The sequence below is a fragment of the Pleurodeles waltl genome, chromosome 4_2 (assembly GCF_031143425.1).
Source record: "Pleurodeles waltl isolate 20211129_DDA chromosome 4_2, aPleWal1.hap1.20221129, whole genome shotgun sequence".
NCBI lineage: Eukaryota > Metazoa > Chordata > Amphibia > Caudata > Salamandridae > Pleurodeles > Pleurodeles waltl.
In genome coordinates, this window is record NC_090443.1 from 893,803,903 (window position 1) to 893,820,633 (window position 16,731).

The following is a 16,731-nucleotide window of genomic DNA, read 5'->3' on the forward strand; positions in this document are numbered from 1 at the left end:
TTCTGTTTATGTGGATTCCTTTAATGGTTCCAAGTATACAGATTTGAAGGACTCTTGGGCCAGACCATCCCGGATAGCACAAGGACACCAAAGTGTCATCAGTGTACAGCACTACTGTCGCCAATACCCTGCACCCATTAAGACTCCTTCATCTGAGCATTCACCTTAATCCATTCCTTTAATGGCTCAGTCAGAATAATGGGGGCAGTGGACAGACTGATCAGCTGCATTGCTGAAGCAGAATCAATTTGGACATCATCACGGTTAGGTTTGTGTATAAGTGGGACATATCAAATAAAGTACAGACTATTGTTAACTCCCTTTAACAAGGTGAACGAGCAGTCGCATCCCACAGAAAATGTCAGTTTCAGGCAAAAGTAGTTACAGTGGACCCTCTAATCTTTTCACACGTGCAAAGGGATTATGAAGATGCCTAATGTGTCTAGTGGCACGTTTCGGCGTCCATCTGGACTGTGAGCAGATCACCTTCAACAATCAATTGGCCAGGGTTTTAGCAAGCATTTTTCAACATTGAGGAGAGAGGGATGTCCAACGATACAATGAGCAATATTCAGGAGACAACCAGATTTGTGGATTATGACTTTTTCAACCAACTCTGGAGTTAATCTCCCATAGTCAAGAGACTCCATCACAACATCTAGCCGGGAGTAAAAATGGTTTGATGCATAGAGTCTGGAAGAAATCAGCAAGAAGCCCTTTGGGTCCCAGAGTTTTGGCAGATTGTAATTGGCCTAAGGCGTCTACCCACTCTTTGCTAGTGACATCCCCTTCAAGAAAATGTTTCTTGTCTTCCATCAGACACCCACTGGAAGATTTAGTGAACCTGCCAATGTGTCTGCAGTCAATGCAGTTGTATGGAAGTATACAGCTGGATAATATGACCAAAACTTTTGTGCTATGTCCAGGTCAACTCAAGCCATGAATCCTGGCTGTCAGATAGTTGCATGATCTTAGATTTGTCGAGGCACAGCTAGTGTAACTTCTTACTCACCTTATTACTCCATTGATAAATTTGTGTCCAAGTCACAAGCCATGCCGCCTTCATGCCTTCCGTCAATGTCTGTAGTTCAGTCTTTATGTATAGAGAGTTCCTGAGTGTAATCTGCAACAGAGATTCTATGTATTGAGATTCAACTTCAAGAAGTCAAGCCTCCAGATCTGAAACCTCTTGTTGCTTTGCTTCTGGCCCATAGCTAAAAATATCTCCTCTTATCATGTCTTTGAATGTGTTCTGCATTCCTCATTTTTCAACCACCAGGCACTCTGACACCATCCAGCCTGTTTCAGATCCAACCAGAACTTGAGTTCCACTTTTGAGAGGCCATGTGCCAATATTCCTGCATCAGCTACCCTATGTATCTTCGAATTTGGCATCAAGAAGTGGTTAAGTCAGGAGAGTGATCTATGAGCGCTGGAGCCTCACTTTTGTGGATTGAAGGTTTGCCTAAAATATCCCCACCACCCTCTCTCCCTCCCCCAGAGGTCCATGTATTTTCTAAGTATAGAAGGACACCACTCAGTAATCCTATCTCTGCTCCTTCAATGATGCCAGTCCGTTCTCTCCCTGGACCCAAGGCTCCGGGGGAAGTAGTGCTTATAGCCTGTCCACAGATTCCAGAAAAGCTTCCATTGCAGTGCATATAGGGGTAATCAGAGACAATAGCAACCCGGTAACAGCCACATATACCCCCTAATTATCCTACCTCACCCCTTAATTTTTAGGGGCAATTATTTGCAAATTAAAATGGCTGAGCCTCTAGATCACCCGGTAAAACATGGGTAGAATACTCATGAGAAACCCTACTGGGCCAAAAAGGAATATGTTTTACCAACGAGATGGGGTTCTTGTAGAAAGAGTGTATCTGAGTTAAGCTGCTTTGCGGACCTTCTCCCTTTTAATTGTGTCAAGCAAACCATTCACGTTCCAAATGAGAATATACAACTGTCACCCATGGGGTGCTAGATCGTGGTGAGCCAGACCTCTAAATAGCACCATTCAATTTCGAGAAGCAACTAATTTGCAATGATGACCTTTCAAGAGCACCAGTCTTTTGTGTTTCTTACACTGTGCCGTGGGGGAGACTGTTTGTTTTCTGATTCTGCACAAAAAAATAGGTCTTCAGCTCGAACTTATATGTTGCTTTGTCAAGTTTGTGATAGGATCCATTTCCCTTATTCTATCTTTGAAACAAGAACTCTTGGCCTACAAAAGAATATGCATATGTTTTGATTATAGGGATTGTTCTGGACCAGGAGGGGAAAGGATTGTTTCAATTTATTTCCTTATCAGTGAAAGACTGAAGAATATCTCCCTATTCAGATTGCAGCCTAGGCTGTAAGTTAAGAAAGATTGAACTTTTAGGATCCCAGACTAAACTAGTAAATAAAGCAATCTCCATTCTCCCGTTTTGGGGCTGAATTAAGATATGAACCAAGGTTTTTAAGGCAGAAATAAGCTTTAATTAATATTGCTAATTTATTCATTACTGAGTTGCCTCTTGACGTGTAAACCATAAGTCTTCTTTTTGGCAAACTAGTGCTTGTTTTGCTTTGTTGTTTATTTTATCATTGAGAGTTTTGATTGCTGCAAATTCAGGCTCCAGAGGCACAGCTGGTCCAGTGGTACAGGGACTAGTATATGGCTGAAACTCTGAGCTGGCTACTTTTGGCCTAAGTCAGTGGGGTTTTGACATGTGGGAGGTTTTGTTCTGGGCTTGTGGCCAACTCCTGTTGTGCACATTGACAGACTGTGTGCTGCTGTGAACGCAAGTAGGGTTGGTAACAGGTAGATGAACCCCTGATTCTTTTAACTAACTTGGTTGATTGATTCTTTACCTCAGGTTTCTTCTCATATTCCAAAAAGACAGCACCTACTCTTCTAGCCGGCCTCGTTTGGTCCTAGCGACCTCAAATTAGTATCCAAGCACCCATTTGCTGTTTTGGGGGAAGATCGTAGAGTAGAATTTACTACCCAACTCTGTAATAAGTTAAAATGCAGCATTGTTTTTGAAAACCACCAGTTTGGGTTCAGACCCCAGGTGTCAATGCTTCCCAGCTGATGTACAGCAATAGTGACCTTGCTCCTAGTCCTACTTGACTATTCTGTCAACCATTGAAGTCTTATTGGCACCCTCATCACAAATGGGCATTGATGACAGCATCCTGCAATAGTTTGAGTTATAGTAGCAGAAAAGAACCCAGATGATCCAGATAAGTTACTCTGGATCTCCCACACCCCCCTCCCCCACCACCACCACCACCACCACCCCCTCCACCACACACACACAAAATCCCTGTCTCTTTTGGTGTCTCGTTGTTAAACACTACCTTGGCTATTAGACTGTCCCTGATAAGCGTCAGTGCAGCACTCTTACCTTCTGTACTGAACATATCACATGTGGCACTATAGCCACACTCTCCCCACAGCCCTTCTTCGGCAGTACTCGTTGTAAAACCACTGCTAGGTTTTTTTAGACAGGTTTGCTAGCTGTTGGACCAAAGATGTAAACATTTCCACTCATTTTGTAACCTGTTGTACTCCTAAGAGGAACACTGATTCTAAGGACAGCATCACCAGATGAATCATTCCTTAAAGTAAGGTTTATCAGCTGTTCAGTCATCGGCCACCCCAATGATTTGCTACAGGTCCCTCATTTACCGCCTCCTTTATTCATTAACCGTGCACCACATGCCCCAACGATCCTTCAGAGACCTGACACATGGTGGTAGGAGCCCAGGGTACTATCCTATGAAATCTTAAAACCAAGTAAAACTAACTGCAGAGAAGAGAACTTTTCAAATGTGTCTGCAACTGAGCTCCTGCAGCAAGGAGGTCACGGTTAAACAACATCGGACTGGTACCGCCTCCTTGGTGAGACTAACAACCGAACAAAGTGAATGTTCTCTCAAACCTCAAGCTCCCTGAAAGTTACTGAAAGGCGACACACAGCACTCTCGCTGCAAGACCCGGGTAACTAGAGGACTCGGCAGCTGAGTTCTTCAATAAAATCCCTTCTTGGTTTACTTGTAAATCTACTGTTCTTGGAACATGGCTTTGTGAACATTATTGTTAAGGTTACACCTTGAGGACCGACGTAGATTTTTACCAAATGTTCTGCCAGAACCTGCTATTACAGTGTCTCGCTCTAGTCAATCCACTGTTTGTAAAACTGTTTTCACTCTGCCCGAGTCAAGTGTCTTCCTGTTAGTTAGATCATTTATGTTTAGTTATTGCACGTATTAGTGTAGAATTTAGAGTGTGAGAGGTGTGTGCGTGAGTTATAATGCAGGAGAGAGATTGTAGCGAGGAGTGACAGTTGAGGAGAAGCAGAGCGAAGACGCTGTACCAGTCTGCTTTTATTTATGGATGGAATAAACTTATAAACACCGGACCTTGTGAATTTCGTGTTTACTTAATAAAACTGGCAACGAGTGGAGGACAGAGAAAGAAGAGCAGACTGAGAAGCGGAATATTCTGTTCCAGGAACGTTAAGGCAAGTTATATAAAAAAAAAAAAAAAAAGTGGGGAGGGCTGGAAGCAAGTTATTATTGGCAATTGACATTGGTTCAGTGCTGGATGGGAGCTTGGAGTACTTACTGCTTGGTGTAACGACACTTAATGAAAGTGCTAACAGCAGAAGGAACTATAAATACTTTAGGCAGAGTAGCCAGATTAGCAGTTAAACTTCAATATTATAACTACAGTGTAGAGTACATTCCAGGGGGAAATAAAGTGATTGCAGATTTTTTTTTGTCAAGAATGCCAAAACAATTGGAAAAGTGTGAGGATGAATTATCGAAATTCAGAAAAAGTGACATCTTTACATGATCAAGAAAAAAATTGTATTACAGAAGGTTCTTGAAAATTAAAGTATTCGAAGGATAAGCAACTAACTGTAGTAAAAAATAATTTTGATAGAAGATGGAAAAAAGGTTGGGAAATATAGCCAGGCCATTTTGGGAAGTCAGAAATTAATTGAGTGTGCATGAGGGTTTTTGTGGAGCGGTGACAGAGTAATTCCTCCTAAAGAAATGAGAAAATCTGTAATGAAATTGTGCCATGAGGCACATTTTGGAATAGTCAGAACTAAGCAAGCTGTTAAAGCATCATTTTGGTGGCCAAGCATGGATATGGCAATTGAGAATTATGCTCGTGAGTGTGAGATATGCAAAACTGCTGACAAAACATTGGTAACTTTAGAGCCACCCATGGGTATGTGTAGGTTAACTTAAGCACTATGGGGAAAAAGTATCAATTTATATCATGGGACCAATTGTGTTAGAAAATAAGTACATTTTAGTGCTCATGGATATGTTCTCAAGATGGCTCATTATTAAGATTCTGCAGAAGGTGGACACCAATGAGATTTTGTTATTCTGAGACCAGACGTTTCAGTGGGAAGGTATACCTGCATGTTTGCTAAGTGACAATGGAGTACAATTCATGTCCGAAAAAAATCAAAGAATATTTTGAAAGGTTAGGAGTTACACATAGAACTACTTCTTTGTACAATCCAAACAGCAGTGGCATGGTTGAACGTTTTAACCATGTCATAAAGAATACTATACATAGGGCAGTTCGTAACCAAGAAAATTGGGAAATGCAATTAGGAAAAATGATGTGGGCATATAGAGTTACTACCTATGAGGCAACTGGGTATTCTCCTTTTGTTTTAATGAGAGGTAGAAATCCTAGAGCAAAATACACACCAGGTTGGTTGTTAAAATCCGGCATTGTATAATGGTCAAAAAGCTCTGTAAAAGAGAAACTTGAATCTGTGCAATAAAAAGGGAAACATTGGTATGTTAATAAACATATTACTAGAGAAAGTGATATTACGGTTGGACAGTGGGTGAGAGTAAGGAAACCTGTTAAGGTACCCAAAGAAGAAAGCAAATTGTATGAACCTTTGGAGGTTGTTGAGGTAATGAATAATGCTGTAAAGTTGGGTGATGGAAGGGTGTGTAATTTAAAAAGAATTGCTAAGTGTCATGCTCCTTCTGTGGTGAGCAAGCAAATGCTTAACAAGGAATTTTTAATGGATGGTATTCTACATAATACTAAATCCAACAAAGAGGTCATCGGTGATGCATAAAGTAATTCTCAAACAGTTTGTGAGCAGACGAGAGATACATAGAAGTTAATAACATGGATTTACAAGAATGTGATTTTTCTAAGGATTTTAAATGAAGCAAAATCTAAGGCTATAAATGAATTAAAAAAATCCATAAGACAGAAACCTCATGTTTGGTTGAAAGATAAAATATCGGAAAATGTTCCTTTATAATATGTAAAATAGACTTTCTATGTTTTAACTTATGGTTATCACATTTATTGTTAAAAATAATAATAATAAGGAAAAGCTATGTTACATAGAACACTTATGGTAGAACACTGTTTAGTTATTAGTGTGAGAGGTGTGTGCGTGAGTTAGAATGCAGGAGAGAGATTGTAGCGAGGAGTCACAGTTGAGGAGAAACCGAGCAAAGATTGTACTCGTTGTACCAGTCTGCCTTTATTTATGGATGGAATAAACTTATGATCGCCGGACCTTGTGAATTTCGTGTTTACATTCCACTAATGCGCTTCCTCTGCTTCTTCTCCAGGAGTTTTATGTTGCCTTACGACTCGTGTCCTGCGCCCAGAGTGGGCATGATGTTTCCCTCAGCAGTCTTAATGTGGTTGTACCTCCTCCCAGATTCGTAAGAAAAAAATACCTTAAATTTACACTTTCTGACATTTAATAAATGCCTGCTTGGTCACTTATATTATTTAGAGAACGTTCTGTGTTCTATTTGGTTGCGCACAATATAAAAACAGAGTTGCAATCATATGCATGTTCCATACCGGTGCCTCCAACACTCAGCTACTGCGTTTCCACTCCACTTTCACTCCTTGCCGCCAAGAAGCCAAGCTCTCTCTGCTTTCTGTTCTGCGCATCAAAGTAGCGTCGTTAGGCCTCTTGCTCTAGGCTTCAGAAGGAAGGCACTCTTGCATTCCTGGTCGGTTGTTTGTGAACTCTGGCCCTAGTGATCGCTCCACTTCCTGGGTATTCTGAAATGACCCGACCGCCCTCATACAAGGAACTTCATATAGGTTAAATGTTTTATGTAGTGCACCACCCCATAACTTGAAGACCTAATAGTGTCCAGCCCCCGGTGTTTATGGATACAAATGATTGAAAATCAGAATATTGGCCCTATCCTTGCAAAGCAAAAGCGTACCTGAGAAATTATGTAAATTTAGTGAAGGTGTTTGAGTGGACCTTCCTGCTTTTGGATACGAATTTCACAAGTTTGTAGTCAAACAGATAAACTCACCCTCACTGGTGTATAAAAAAAAATAACAATCTGCCACTGTTACATATTTATTTTACTTAATTGAGGTATTTCTATATTGCAGACATGCCCTCAGCAGGCATTGAATCACAGATCGGGGAGAGGCATACCCTGCAATAAGTACTTACACATAGAGCAAAGAAGGAGTTTATAGTTATGATGTTGCATATGTAATATGTTATTTACATATTTTAAAAGAAAATACCTTCTAAAAGCAGCTTTTGTCCTGTCAGACACCAAATTAGGCTAAAGAGCACGTTAAGTTTTTAATTTGTATTTCTTTGAGCCAGAGTGGACTTTATACACCGCTGTTGTTTCCATGCAAATTAGGTTAGAGCAAATGTTATATTTTTTTTAAAGTGTTGATCGCTCTGATTTTAAAAGTAGCTCTTTGGGGTCTTATATTGTAGCACGATACTGGAAGCCCTTTGCTTGTTGGCGCTGCAGCACCAGCTGACATCCCCTGGGCTGTTCAGGTAAGTTTGCTTCACCATTGTTTAATTGAGATGTGTATTTTCTCGTTATGTTTTATGCCATTTAACCACGTTTTCTTTTTTGCTTTTGGGAATCTTACCTCATCGCCTAGTGATGAGGAGATTTTATTCTTCTAATTGGGACACCTTACTTTGTGGTCACCAATCACTGTGCATCGGCAGTGTTTCCTAACAGCAAATAGTGTATTCAAGCACAACTATATGAGCATTTGTTATGTGTATTTTTAAAGCAAACTATCAACGGCAAGTGTATCCTGGTGCTGAGCAGCTGTGCGCATGCCCCTGCCCATGGTTGGTTAATTAAAACGCCAGGTCTTCAGCTTCAAGAAGAGAGGGGGTGACCATTACAAGCTTTAGGAGCAATGCAAGTGAATGCCTGTCCTCTTGATTTGGTTGTGTGTATGTGTGGGATGTGTGCGAGTAGGATTTCTGCAGAAGTGTCTGGTGTGACAGGAATGCAGCTGTTCAGGAAGGTTGGACCTACGTTGCTTAGTGCCTTGAAAATGTCTCTGTGGAGAGCATGAAATGTGTATTTGCATATCTGGAGCTAATGGAGTTCCCTTAGGTGTGGTGTATGATGTGAGTTCTATGTGGGAGGTTGAGGATGAGTTTGGCTGCCCAGTTCTGCATGGTTTGTAGTCTTTTAAGTTGCGTGTCAATCCTGACATACAGGGTGTTCCATAGTCCAAGTTACTGGTGACGGGTGTGAGTGACATTTATTCTAGTGTTGCTTGGGAGCCATTTGAGGATCTTACTCAGCATCTTCAGGATGTGGAAGCGTGATGTGGTGATGGCGTTGAGACTTGTATGGTCATGCCCAGTTTGCTTTTGATGATTATTCTGCGTTTCCTGGGTGTGCGTCCAAATTCGGCCCGCCACTGGTTGGAGTCCCTTGGTGAGATGTTTTTGCGAAAGATCATTACTTCTGTCTTGTAGGTGTTGAGCTTGAGACGGTTGATTTTCATCCATTTAGCGACACTGGTCATGCAGTTGGTAAACTTGTTTCTGCTATTTGGGGTCTTGTCCAAGAAGGAGAGTATGAGTTTTGGGTCATCTATATAGGAAAGGATGTTGATGTAATATGCTCGGATGATGTTGGCTGGAGTGGTCACGTATGCATTGAAGAGGGTGTGGCTGAGTAATGAACCTCGAGGCACTCAGCAGATGAGTTTGCAAGCTTCAGAGGGATAAGGTGCCAGGCTAACAACTTGCCTTCTACCCATTAAGAAGGAGCAGATCCAGCAGAGAGTGGGTCCTTGGATGCTAATCTTGTGCAGTCCCCACCTGATGAGGCTGGGGTATAAGACCATAGCAATGCAAACAACTTGCCTTTGTATTGAGTGTCAGTTCCAGAGCTCAACAATCTAACATTTTCTAGCTTTCGCAACACGAATTTTCTATTCTATTAAGGACACGGAGGCGAGGATTATGATTATCTCTCTCTTTACTGCAACACACAGCAGCCAATAAAAATACAGTAAAAAACAAAACTACATTTCCCACAATCACAGAGCCTCACAATGACCCTCCAATCAGGCTCTACTCTCCAATATATATCACAAAGCACGCAAAGTCCGTCCTCTTTCTTTGCACGTCCATGGCAAGATAACATACTAACAAATCAATCTCCATGAAAACTGAGTCCAAACAACGATATCTTCCCGAATCAGGAACTTGGGAAACATTGCACAACAGTGCAGGAACGGATCATCATCCTCCTCCAAATCTGTAGAAGACTGCCCAAAAATGTCCATCAAGTCGGTTTTTCATCTACAAAGAAGAATAAAGCGATAATCTCTTGATTTATCAGTCCATATGTTCAATACAGGGTGTGACAACATACATTGCAAATTGATGTAAAGATAACATCTTTCACGTAATTCAAATACCCAGGCGGGATAATCCTCGCCTCCCTGCCCTTAATAGAATTTAAAATTCTTGTCGCGAAAGCTAGAAAATTTTAGATTCTATGTCAGTGCCGGAGGCTTTGGATTATGCTAGTTTAAAGCTGAGCGATTACTCCAGAAGCAACATCAACAATTGGTTTATGATAGAACAATTTAAAAGTAGAATGTGATGACCAGTCAGCTGCTGTTATGATATCTTCCAATCTAGATCCTGAATTGTAAGCTTTAGAAGCCATAGCCCCATGAACCGAATGAGCTCCAAATATGGAGACATCAATGCCTACTTCTTGAAACAACCACCTGACCCATCTCGCAAGAGTCGCAGAGGAAACCGGGCCAAAAGGTTTTTGCAAGGAGATTAATAACTGCCCATGTACATCCCTTCGCAATTCTCTAGTAACATCTTCATAAACTTTTAGACAATTTACCACACACAATTTAGAATTATCCCTAAAAGCTGGATAACTGATACACTTAGAGTTTGACTTTGTACATTTAGAAATGTGAAAAAGATAGTCCTGTAGGAGTAAAAACTACCTGTAATGTCCAGGGCTTTAACATCAGAAACTCTACTACATGTAATTAGACACAGTAACATAGTCAATTTTGCCGACAACTGTTTCCGAGAAAGACCCTCATTGGCCAACCAAGCCACCAAAAATTTTAATATAGTGTTGACATCCCAAAGAGATGAATACTTTGGAAGTTGAGGCCGAAGAATACGAACGCTGCGCAGTAACTTACAAATTAACATGTGTTCACCCACTGGTTTACCATCGATGTGAGGATGTTTAGCTGAGATGGCAGATCTAAAATTATTCACCGTCCTGTATGCTAGTCCTTGAGCTGCAATATGTGACAAATTTGCTATCATTTGCACTGAGGCCCCCAAGGGATCCACACCCCTTTGACCGCACGAATCCCACCATTTCTTCCAGGCAGAGGCATATCGTTTATGCGTACTACGTGCCAAGGATTGTGAAAGGAAGAATCTAGTGTCTTCTGAAAAGTCAGCTTTCGGAACCGAGACAAATATCGCCTTGCTATTCGAAGCGTCCGTATGGTTCAGCCACCATTGAAGCTCCCTCCCGGCTTCTTGAGACAGAACAATCAATTCGGAATAAGTCAGACCCCTGCGAAGGTGAAGGATCTTCAACCTTTGAGGATCGTTAATGTAGAGGCCCTGGAAATATGGCTTGGATTGATGATGCTAGGAGGCCCACCAATCAGGCTAGTACCCTCAAGGAAATCGAATGAGCAGACAAAGGTTTCATCAACTCCTTCTTTATAGCTAGGCTCTTGGTTAATGGAAGCTTCAACAGAGTTGAGACGGAATCTATCCGGAAGCCCAAGAATTCTATATTCTGGACTGGTTGAAGCTGAGATTTCTTCACATTTTTTAAAAACCCTAGATCTTGTAGGAGTTGCATTGTCCATGAAAGATGCAGACGAGGAAGACGCTCCTCTTGAGCCATGATGTGAATGTCTAAATAAACTATCAGACGAACCCCATTGCATCACCGGTCGCATTACCTTGGTGAAGCACCAGGGAGCCTAAGAAAGGCTGAAGGGAAGAGCGGAAAACTCGTAACATTGGTCTCTCCAAAGAAATTAAAGGAATCTGCGATGTGGGGCAAATATCGGAATGGTCAAATAGGCATCTTTGAGGTCCAGGCGGACCATCCAATCTCTTTCCAGTAAGAGATCTCTGAGAAGATGGATACCCTCCATCTTGAAGTGTCGGTAAACGATCCAAGAGTTGAAATGTCTCAGGTTGAGAACTAAGAGTGACCCCCCTCCCTTCTTCTGAACCAGAAAAATCGTACTTATGAAACCTCTTGGATGAGGATAAGAAGGGATGGGTTGGCAATTGGAGTCTCCACGACTTCTCTGGTATGGGCGAGAGGTCTGGGAATTGAAACGGCCTGACTAACGACCTCTGAAATGCCCGGCCCTGTGAAAAAGGCCACTGAACACTTTTTTAATTGAAGTCTGGACCTTGTCTTGTGCTGAAAAGGTAGCAACGTATTTGGCAAGGTCTTTGATGAACATGTCGCCAAACAAAAGGCCTTTAGCCGCCGGTCCAGCATCCGCTGAAGCCAATTCTGCGAGTTTTGGGTCGATGCGCAATAAAAATGACTTCCTGCGTTCAGTGGACATCGAACTGTTAGCATTACCTAACAGGCAAATGGCCCTTTGAGCCCATTCCAGCCAAATGTTTGGGTCAATGGGTTCTTGCGAGTCTTTGGCCTGGACTGCCAAATCAAGGATTTTGGTTAGAGGGCCAGAAATATCCAGTAGTTTATCCTGGCATCCACGCCAGGCCCTGTCGATACCCTTCTTCTGATCCTTAGAGAATTTCTTAAGGAAGGTCGTCATATGTGGGTCTAACGCGGGGTCTCCGCTACTTTCCCCTCGAGAGCTGGGCGTGGACACTCTGAGCGTAGAGTGCTACGAATGTCCTTCTCAAAACTTTTCCTGAGTCTGGATTGCACCTAAGCAGCCACCTCGGGACAAGGAGACCACTTTGAGGACCTGGGATGTATGATATTGTCTGGGTCGACTAGGAGGTTCTTAGCCAGAGGGGGAGAAGGATCAGAGTTTTCGGAATGGCACGTTTTGCATTTGCGATTGCCTTTGCGTTTATCAGAAGAGGATTTGTCCTCCGAATCAGAAGCTGAAGATGTGTCATGTGGAACAGCGCATAGATTGAGTCGCAGGATCAGCTCCCTGACTGAGAAAAGCGCTATATTCATGATTGTCTAACAACGTGTTAATGGTGGGCTCAAAGGGGTCAAAGTAAGACCGGCCAGGCTCATTTAAATTGACCTCATTTGGGGTGGGGTTCCCCGGGCCTGGGCCAAATTGCCTGAGGCCAAAATTAAACAAAGATTGCGCAAAGGGACGTAAGGCCTTCACTAACGCCTTATTTACAGAGGCTTGCTCATGAAAATCTAGAGCCTCCACTATGTGTTCCTCCATGTGCTGGCCAGGCTGTCTATTATATTCCCATAATAATCATCTTGATGGGCCATGGTGGCAGTGTAAATGTCAGTTAGAAGTTCCAATAATCACTGCTGCCAAATCAAACAAGAGTGGGAAACCCTGGTGTCAAACAAGGTCCAAAAAGACCTTTGCTGATAAAATAGCAGGAAATAGGGGAATAGTGGGCCTGACACCTCTATCCCCTTGAGCACAGCTCTGTCAGTATTTTTACAGCCCCCAAGGGGTGTAGGATGGGGAGCTCGGGAGCAACAGGCTTCCAACCCTTACCGCCGACGATCGCGCGCTAGCAAACTCGAAAAAAAACTCGAGTTATGTGCAAGTGTGATCGCAGCAGCAGAAAGCAGACTGCTCCGCGGAGGCCACGCTTCCCCTGAGGCCTCCCCACCAGCTTTTGCCGAAACGGTCAAAAAGACTGTTTCCTCGGCAACGCGACAAACGCCGCTAAATATAGAATGAACAGGGCGCCTGAAGGCAACTCGTTGCGGCTCAAGCAGTCACAATAAACAACGTATAATCGGCAATTACAAGAAAGGTGAAAAGATTGATGCACTTATCTCTTGTGTGAAGCAGCAAAGAAAGAGGACGGACTTTGCAAGCTTTGTGCTATATATTGGAGAGTCGAGCCTGATTGGAGGGTCATTGTGAGGCTCTGTGATTGTGGGAAATGTAGTTTAGTTTTTTACTGTATTTTTATTGGCTGCTGTGTGTTGCATTAAAGAGAGATGAGCATAATCTGAAGCCTCCGGTCCTGACATAGAATTCAAAACATTAAAACAGATAGTGTTAAACGTACACGCCCATCTTAGTTACATTGAGCTCTATTTTTGTCTTACTTGGGGTAATTGGTTGTGTCTTAAAACAATCATTCGACATAATCATATTAAGCAGGCCTAGATGGGGATTGAATATAAAGAACTCAACTCTATACATCAGTCCTCTCCTCGCTTGCTATACAGAGATCCTTATCTCTCTTTGCTTAAAGCACTAGACAGAGGCCTATCCCTGTAAATTTAATTTTGCAGCTGTTGCGAATGACTTCATATAGGGGTCTGTTTTGCCCCAGATGTCTCTAATTATCGATCCTACATGCAAATTATCGGTTGATTTTAAAGTATGTGTCCAAATACCCCATCCTAAAGAGGTCTGTGGTGTTATGCAGTTGTCATTTCCCCATCATACTAAACATTTACTTTGGTATTCGCAATCATTTAATTAAAAAAAATATTGAAACTGGAAAATGCCTCTTTACAAATATTTCCTTATTGGCTCCACTTAAGGAGGCAAGAGTGTGTTGGTCACCAATTAAGGATGCTGAAGCAGAATATTGTGTAATTCCGATTGCTTGGTTGCTGGATCACTCCAAGGTCCATTATGATAGTAGATAAACTCAAAAACCTATCTATTACCTCCTCTAATCCACTTGACTGCAACAATTAACCAGAGCGAGCGTCTTTCAAGGCTAAATAAAACTTGAATTCTTCCACTGAACCTGTCCATTCACCAGGTAGTTCTGTATACGATTGAGTTCTCCGAAGTAATCTTCAGTAGTAAAGAAAGATACTTAAACCTACTAAATCTCTTGACTCTACTTCTATTAAATTTATGAAAGAACTTTTTGAGGGCCTTCGGTCACTTTGATCAATTTCTTAATGCATTGTTAATACTTCTCTGCACTGAATAGGGGCACTCCTTAGCATCTGTTAAACACAGCAAATAGCTGTTAAATTCTGACCAATTTGCCACCTTTTGCAAGCCTTCAGCACTCTAGTAACAACATTAAAAAAGCTTGCAAAATACCTACAAGCTCTCATTGAGCTTTACAACTTGTTGACATCTTTTCGATATTGTCTTCGTCCCTGATGTAGCTCTGAGTTTACTATACTCTAGGTGGTGGAAAACCTACTTCAGTCGTGTGTTGGCAGATTAATTAGTTTGCCTGGGCTGCTGGATCTTTCAGCTACTTTTAACATGATGAACCATGAAACAGACCTGTTTGTTTTTTTTGTCATCTCATATGGTAGCTGAAAGGTGCTGAAGAGGTTTGCATCTTCACTTCCAGGACATAGTCATGATCTCACGTAGGCAGAAGTGCTAAGATGGTAGTCTGGAAACGGTCTAATCTTTTTCCGCCTTGAGCATTCAGGACAGTTTTATAGTTTTTCATGGTATCCAACATAGAGGCAGGATTTCCATGTTCATTGGTTTAGCCAAAGTACATGCTTTCTTCTCTGGTCTAGCCTGCACTTTTTTCCTTTCCTTAAAATGAATCTAGGAAGTTCTAGCACATCAGTCCTGTTCTCGGATCTTTGAATTAGTTGCAGTTCAGGGATTACATTCACATTACCTTCGGCTGTCAGGTGGCGCATATAGGATTCAAAGGAATATCCTGATCCAGCTCAGTAGTTGTCAAGTAACCAGTTCCTGTACTTTGAATCAGAACTTTTCAGTCATTGCCCAAGCAGTGGATCCGTTTCCTTCCTTTCACTGAGACTCAAGTCCACCTTGCATCATTTCAAAAAGATAAGAAGACTTTGTTTCAATATCAGTTTCTAAATGAATGTTAAGACTATACATCTGTCACTTGTTTGTTCTAAATAAGTTATTTTTTATTTAAATACAATCATTGTTTTTCTCTTTTTGATGTCTTTACTTTTTATATTGAACTGTTTTTATATTATGAGACTGGCTACAGCTCTCCAGATTGAATATAGCAAGATTTGAGGAAGTGGTGTCCTCCACTTCTTCGGCCACTCTTCTTGCCTGGAATGTCAGGTTTATGGATACATCTGGAAAACGATTCTTGAAAGAATTTGTCATCTGCATAACTAAAGTCCTCATTTGGACCTTGGCAGTAAGAACCGCTGTGGCGACGGCCGCCAAAAGACCATCACCGCGGCTACCAGCCATCCGCCGTATTATGACCACAGCTGGATTGCAGCCGGATTGCCGCCAGAAGAATGGCGGAAATCTGGCTGTGGCCATCCCGGCGGAGGGCGGTAAGGTGGCGCTGCTGCCACCAGCAGCGCCATGCCAGTAGACCGGCGGCGGCCGTATTATGAGAAATAATTTGGCCTGGTGGTGTTCTGCTGGCAGCAGCACCCCATCCCGTCACCTGCCGGAGGACCCCCTGGGCACAGGCAAGTGGGTGCTCCGACAGGGGAGGGGGTGAGGGGTGTTGTGTGGGTGTGTGTGTATGTCATTGCTTGTACGCGGGTATGTGTTGCGTGTTGTATGTGTGTGCATGTCTGGAGGTGTGGGTGCTTGTATGTTGAGGATTGTGTGTGTGTGTGAATGGATGTATGCATGCGTGGATGTATGTGTGTGCGCGCGCATGTGAAGGGAGTGGCGTGTATGAAGGGGGGTTCTGGAGAGGAAGGGGGGGTAGAGGGGAAGCTGTGGAGGGGAAGGGGAAGACCGCTATCCGTGACAGGGAAAGGATTCCCTGTCACTGATGTTGCCTACCGCCATGGTTTTCGTGACAGTAAAGAAGCCACGAACACCATGGTGGTAGGCGGGTCATGATCCAGCAGGTGGCACAGTGACGGCCTCTGGGCTGGTGATTGATATCTCCAGCCTGGCGGACGTTATCGCTCTGCCGGTCGGTGTGGTACATTCAAACCGCCAATGTTATAATATGGAGGAAAGTACCGCCAGCCTCTTGGCAGTACTTTCCTCCATATTACTGCCCACCACCAGGGTCATAATGACCCCCTAAGATACTTTGACAAGCCTCTCTAGAAATGATATACTTGTGAGGCTCCTTTCAATGAGCAGCATTTTGCCCTGTGATCTGTCAGACATCGTGCCAGTGGTTATGGATAGAACGAAACATACATGGTTAGAATGTTCTACCAACGCACCAAGGTGTATGAAGGAGATAACTAGCAATCAATTGAAATATTCAAACGCATTGTGAGATGGAGCCAATGAAACGAAAAACTCTAAGCAAAATATTACGGTTCATG

At 42.6% G+C, this 16,731-nt stretch overlaps 1 protein-coding gene across 1 annotated transcript in view; it reads left to right on the top strand.

Annotated features, from left to right (window-relative positions):
- EPS15 (epidermal growth factor receptor pathway substrate 15) overlaps positions 1–16,731 on the top strand; it is a 792,619-nt gene that overhangs the window by 212,304 nt on the left and 563,584 nt on the right. Inside the window, exons 5-6 of the mRNA XM_069232684.1 lie at positions 6,628–6,723; positions 7,770–7,835. Of these exons, the coding sequence (XP_069088785.1) occupies positions 6,628–6,723; positions 7,770–7,835 (162 nt within the window). The remainder of the gene's footprint in view (positions 1–6,627; positions 6,724–7,769; positions 7,836–16,731) is intronic.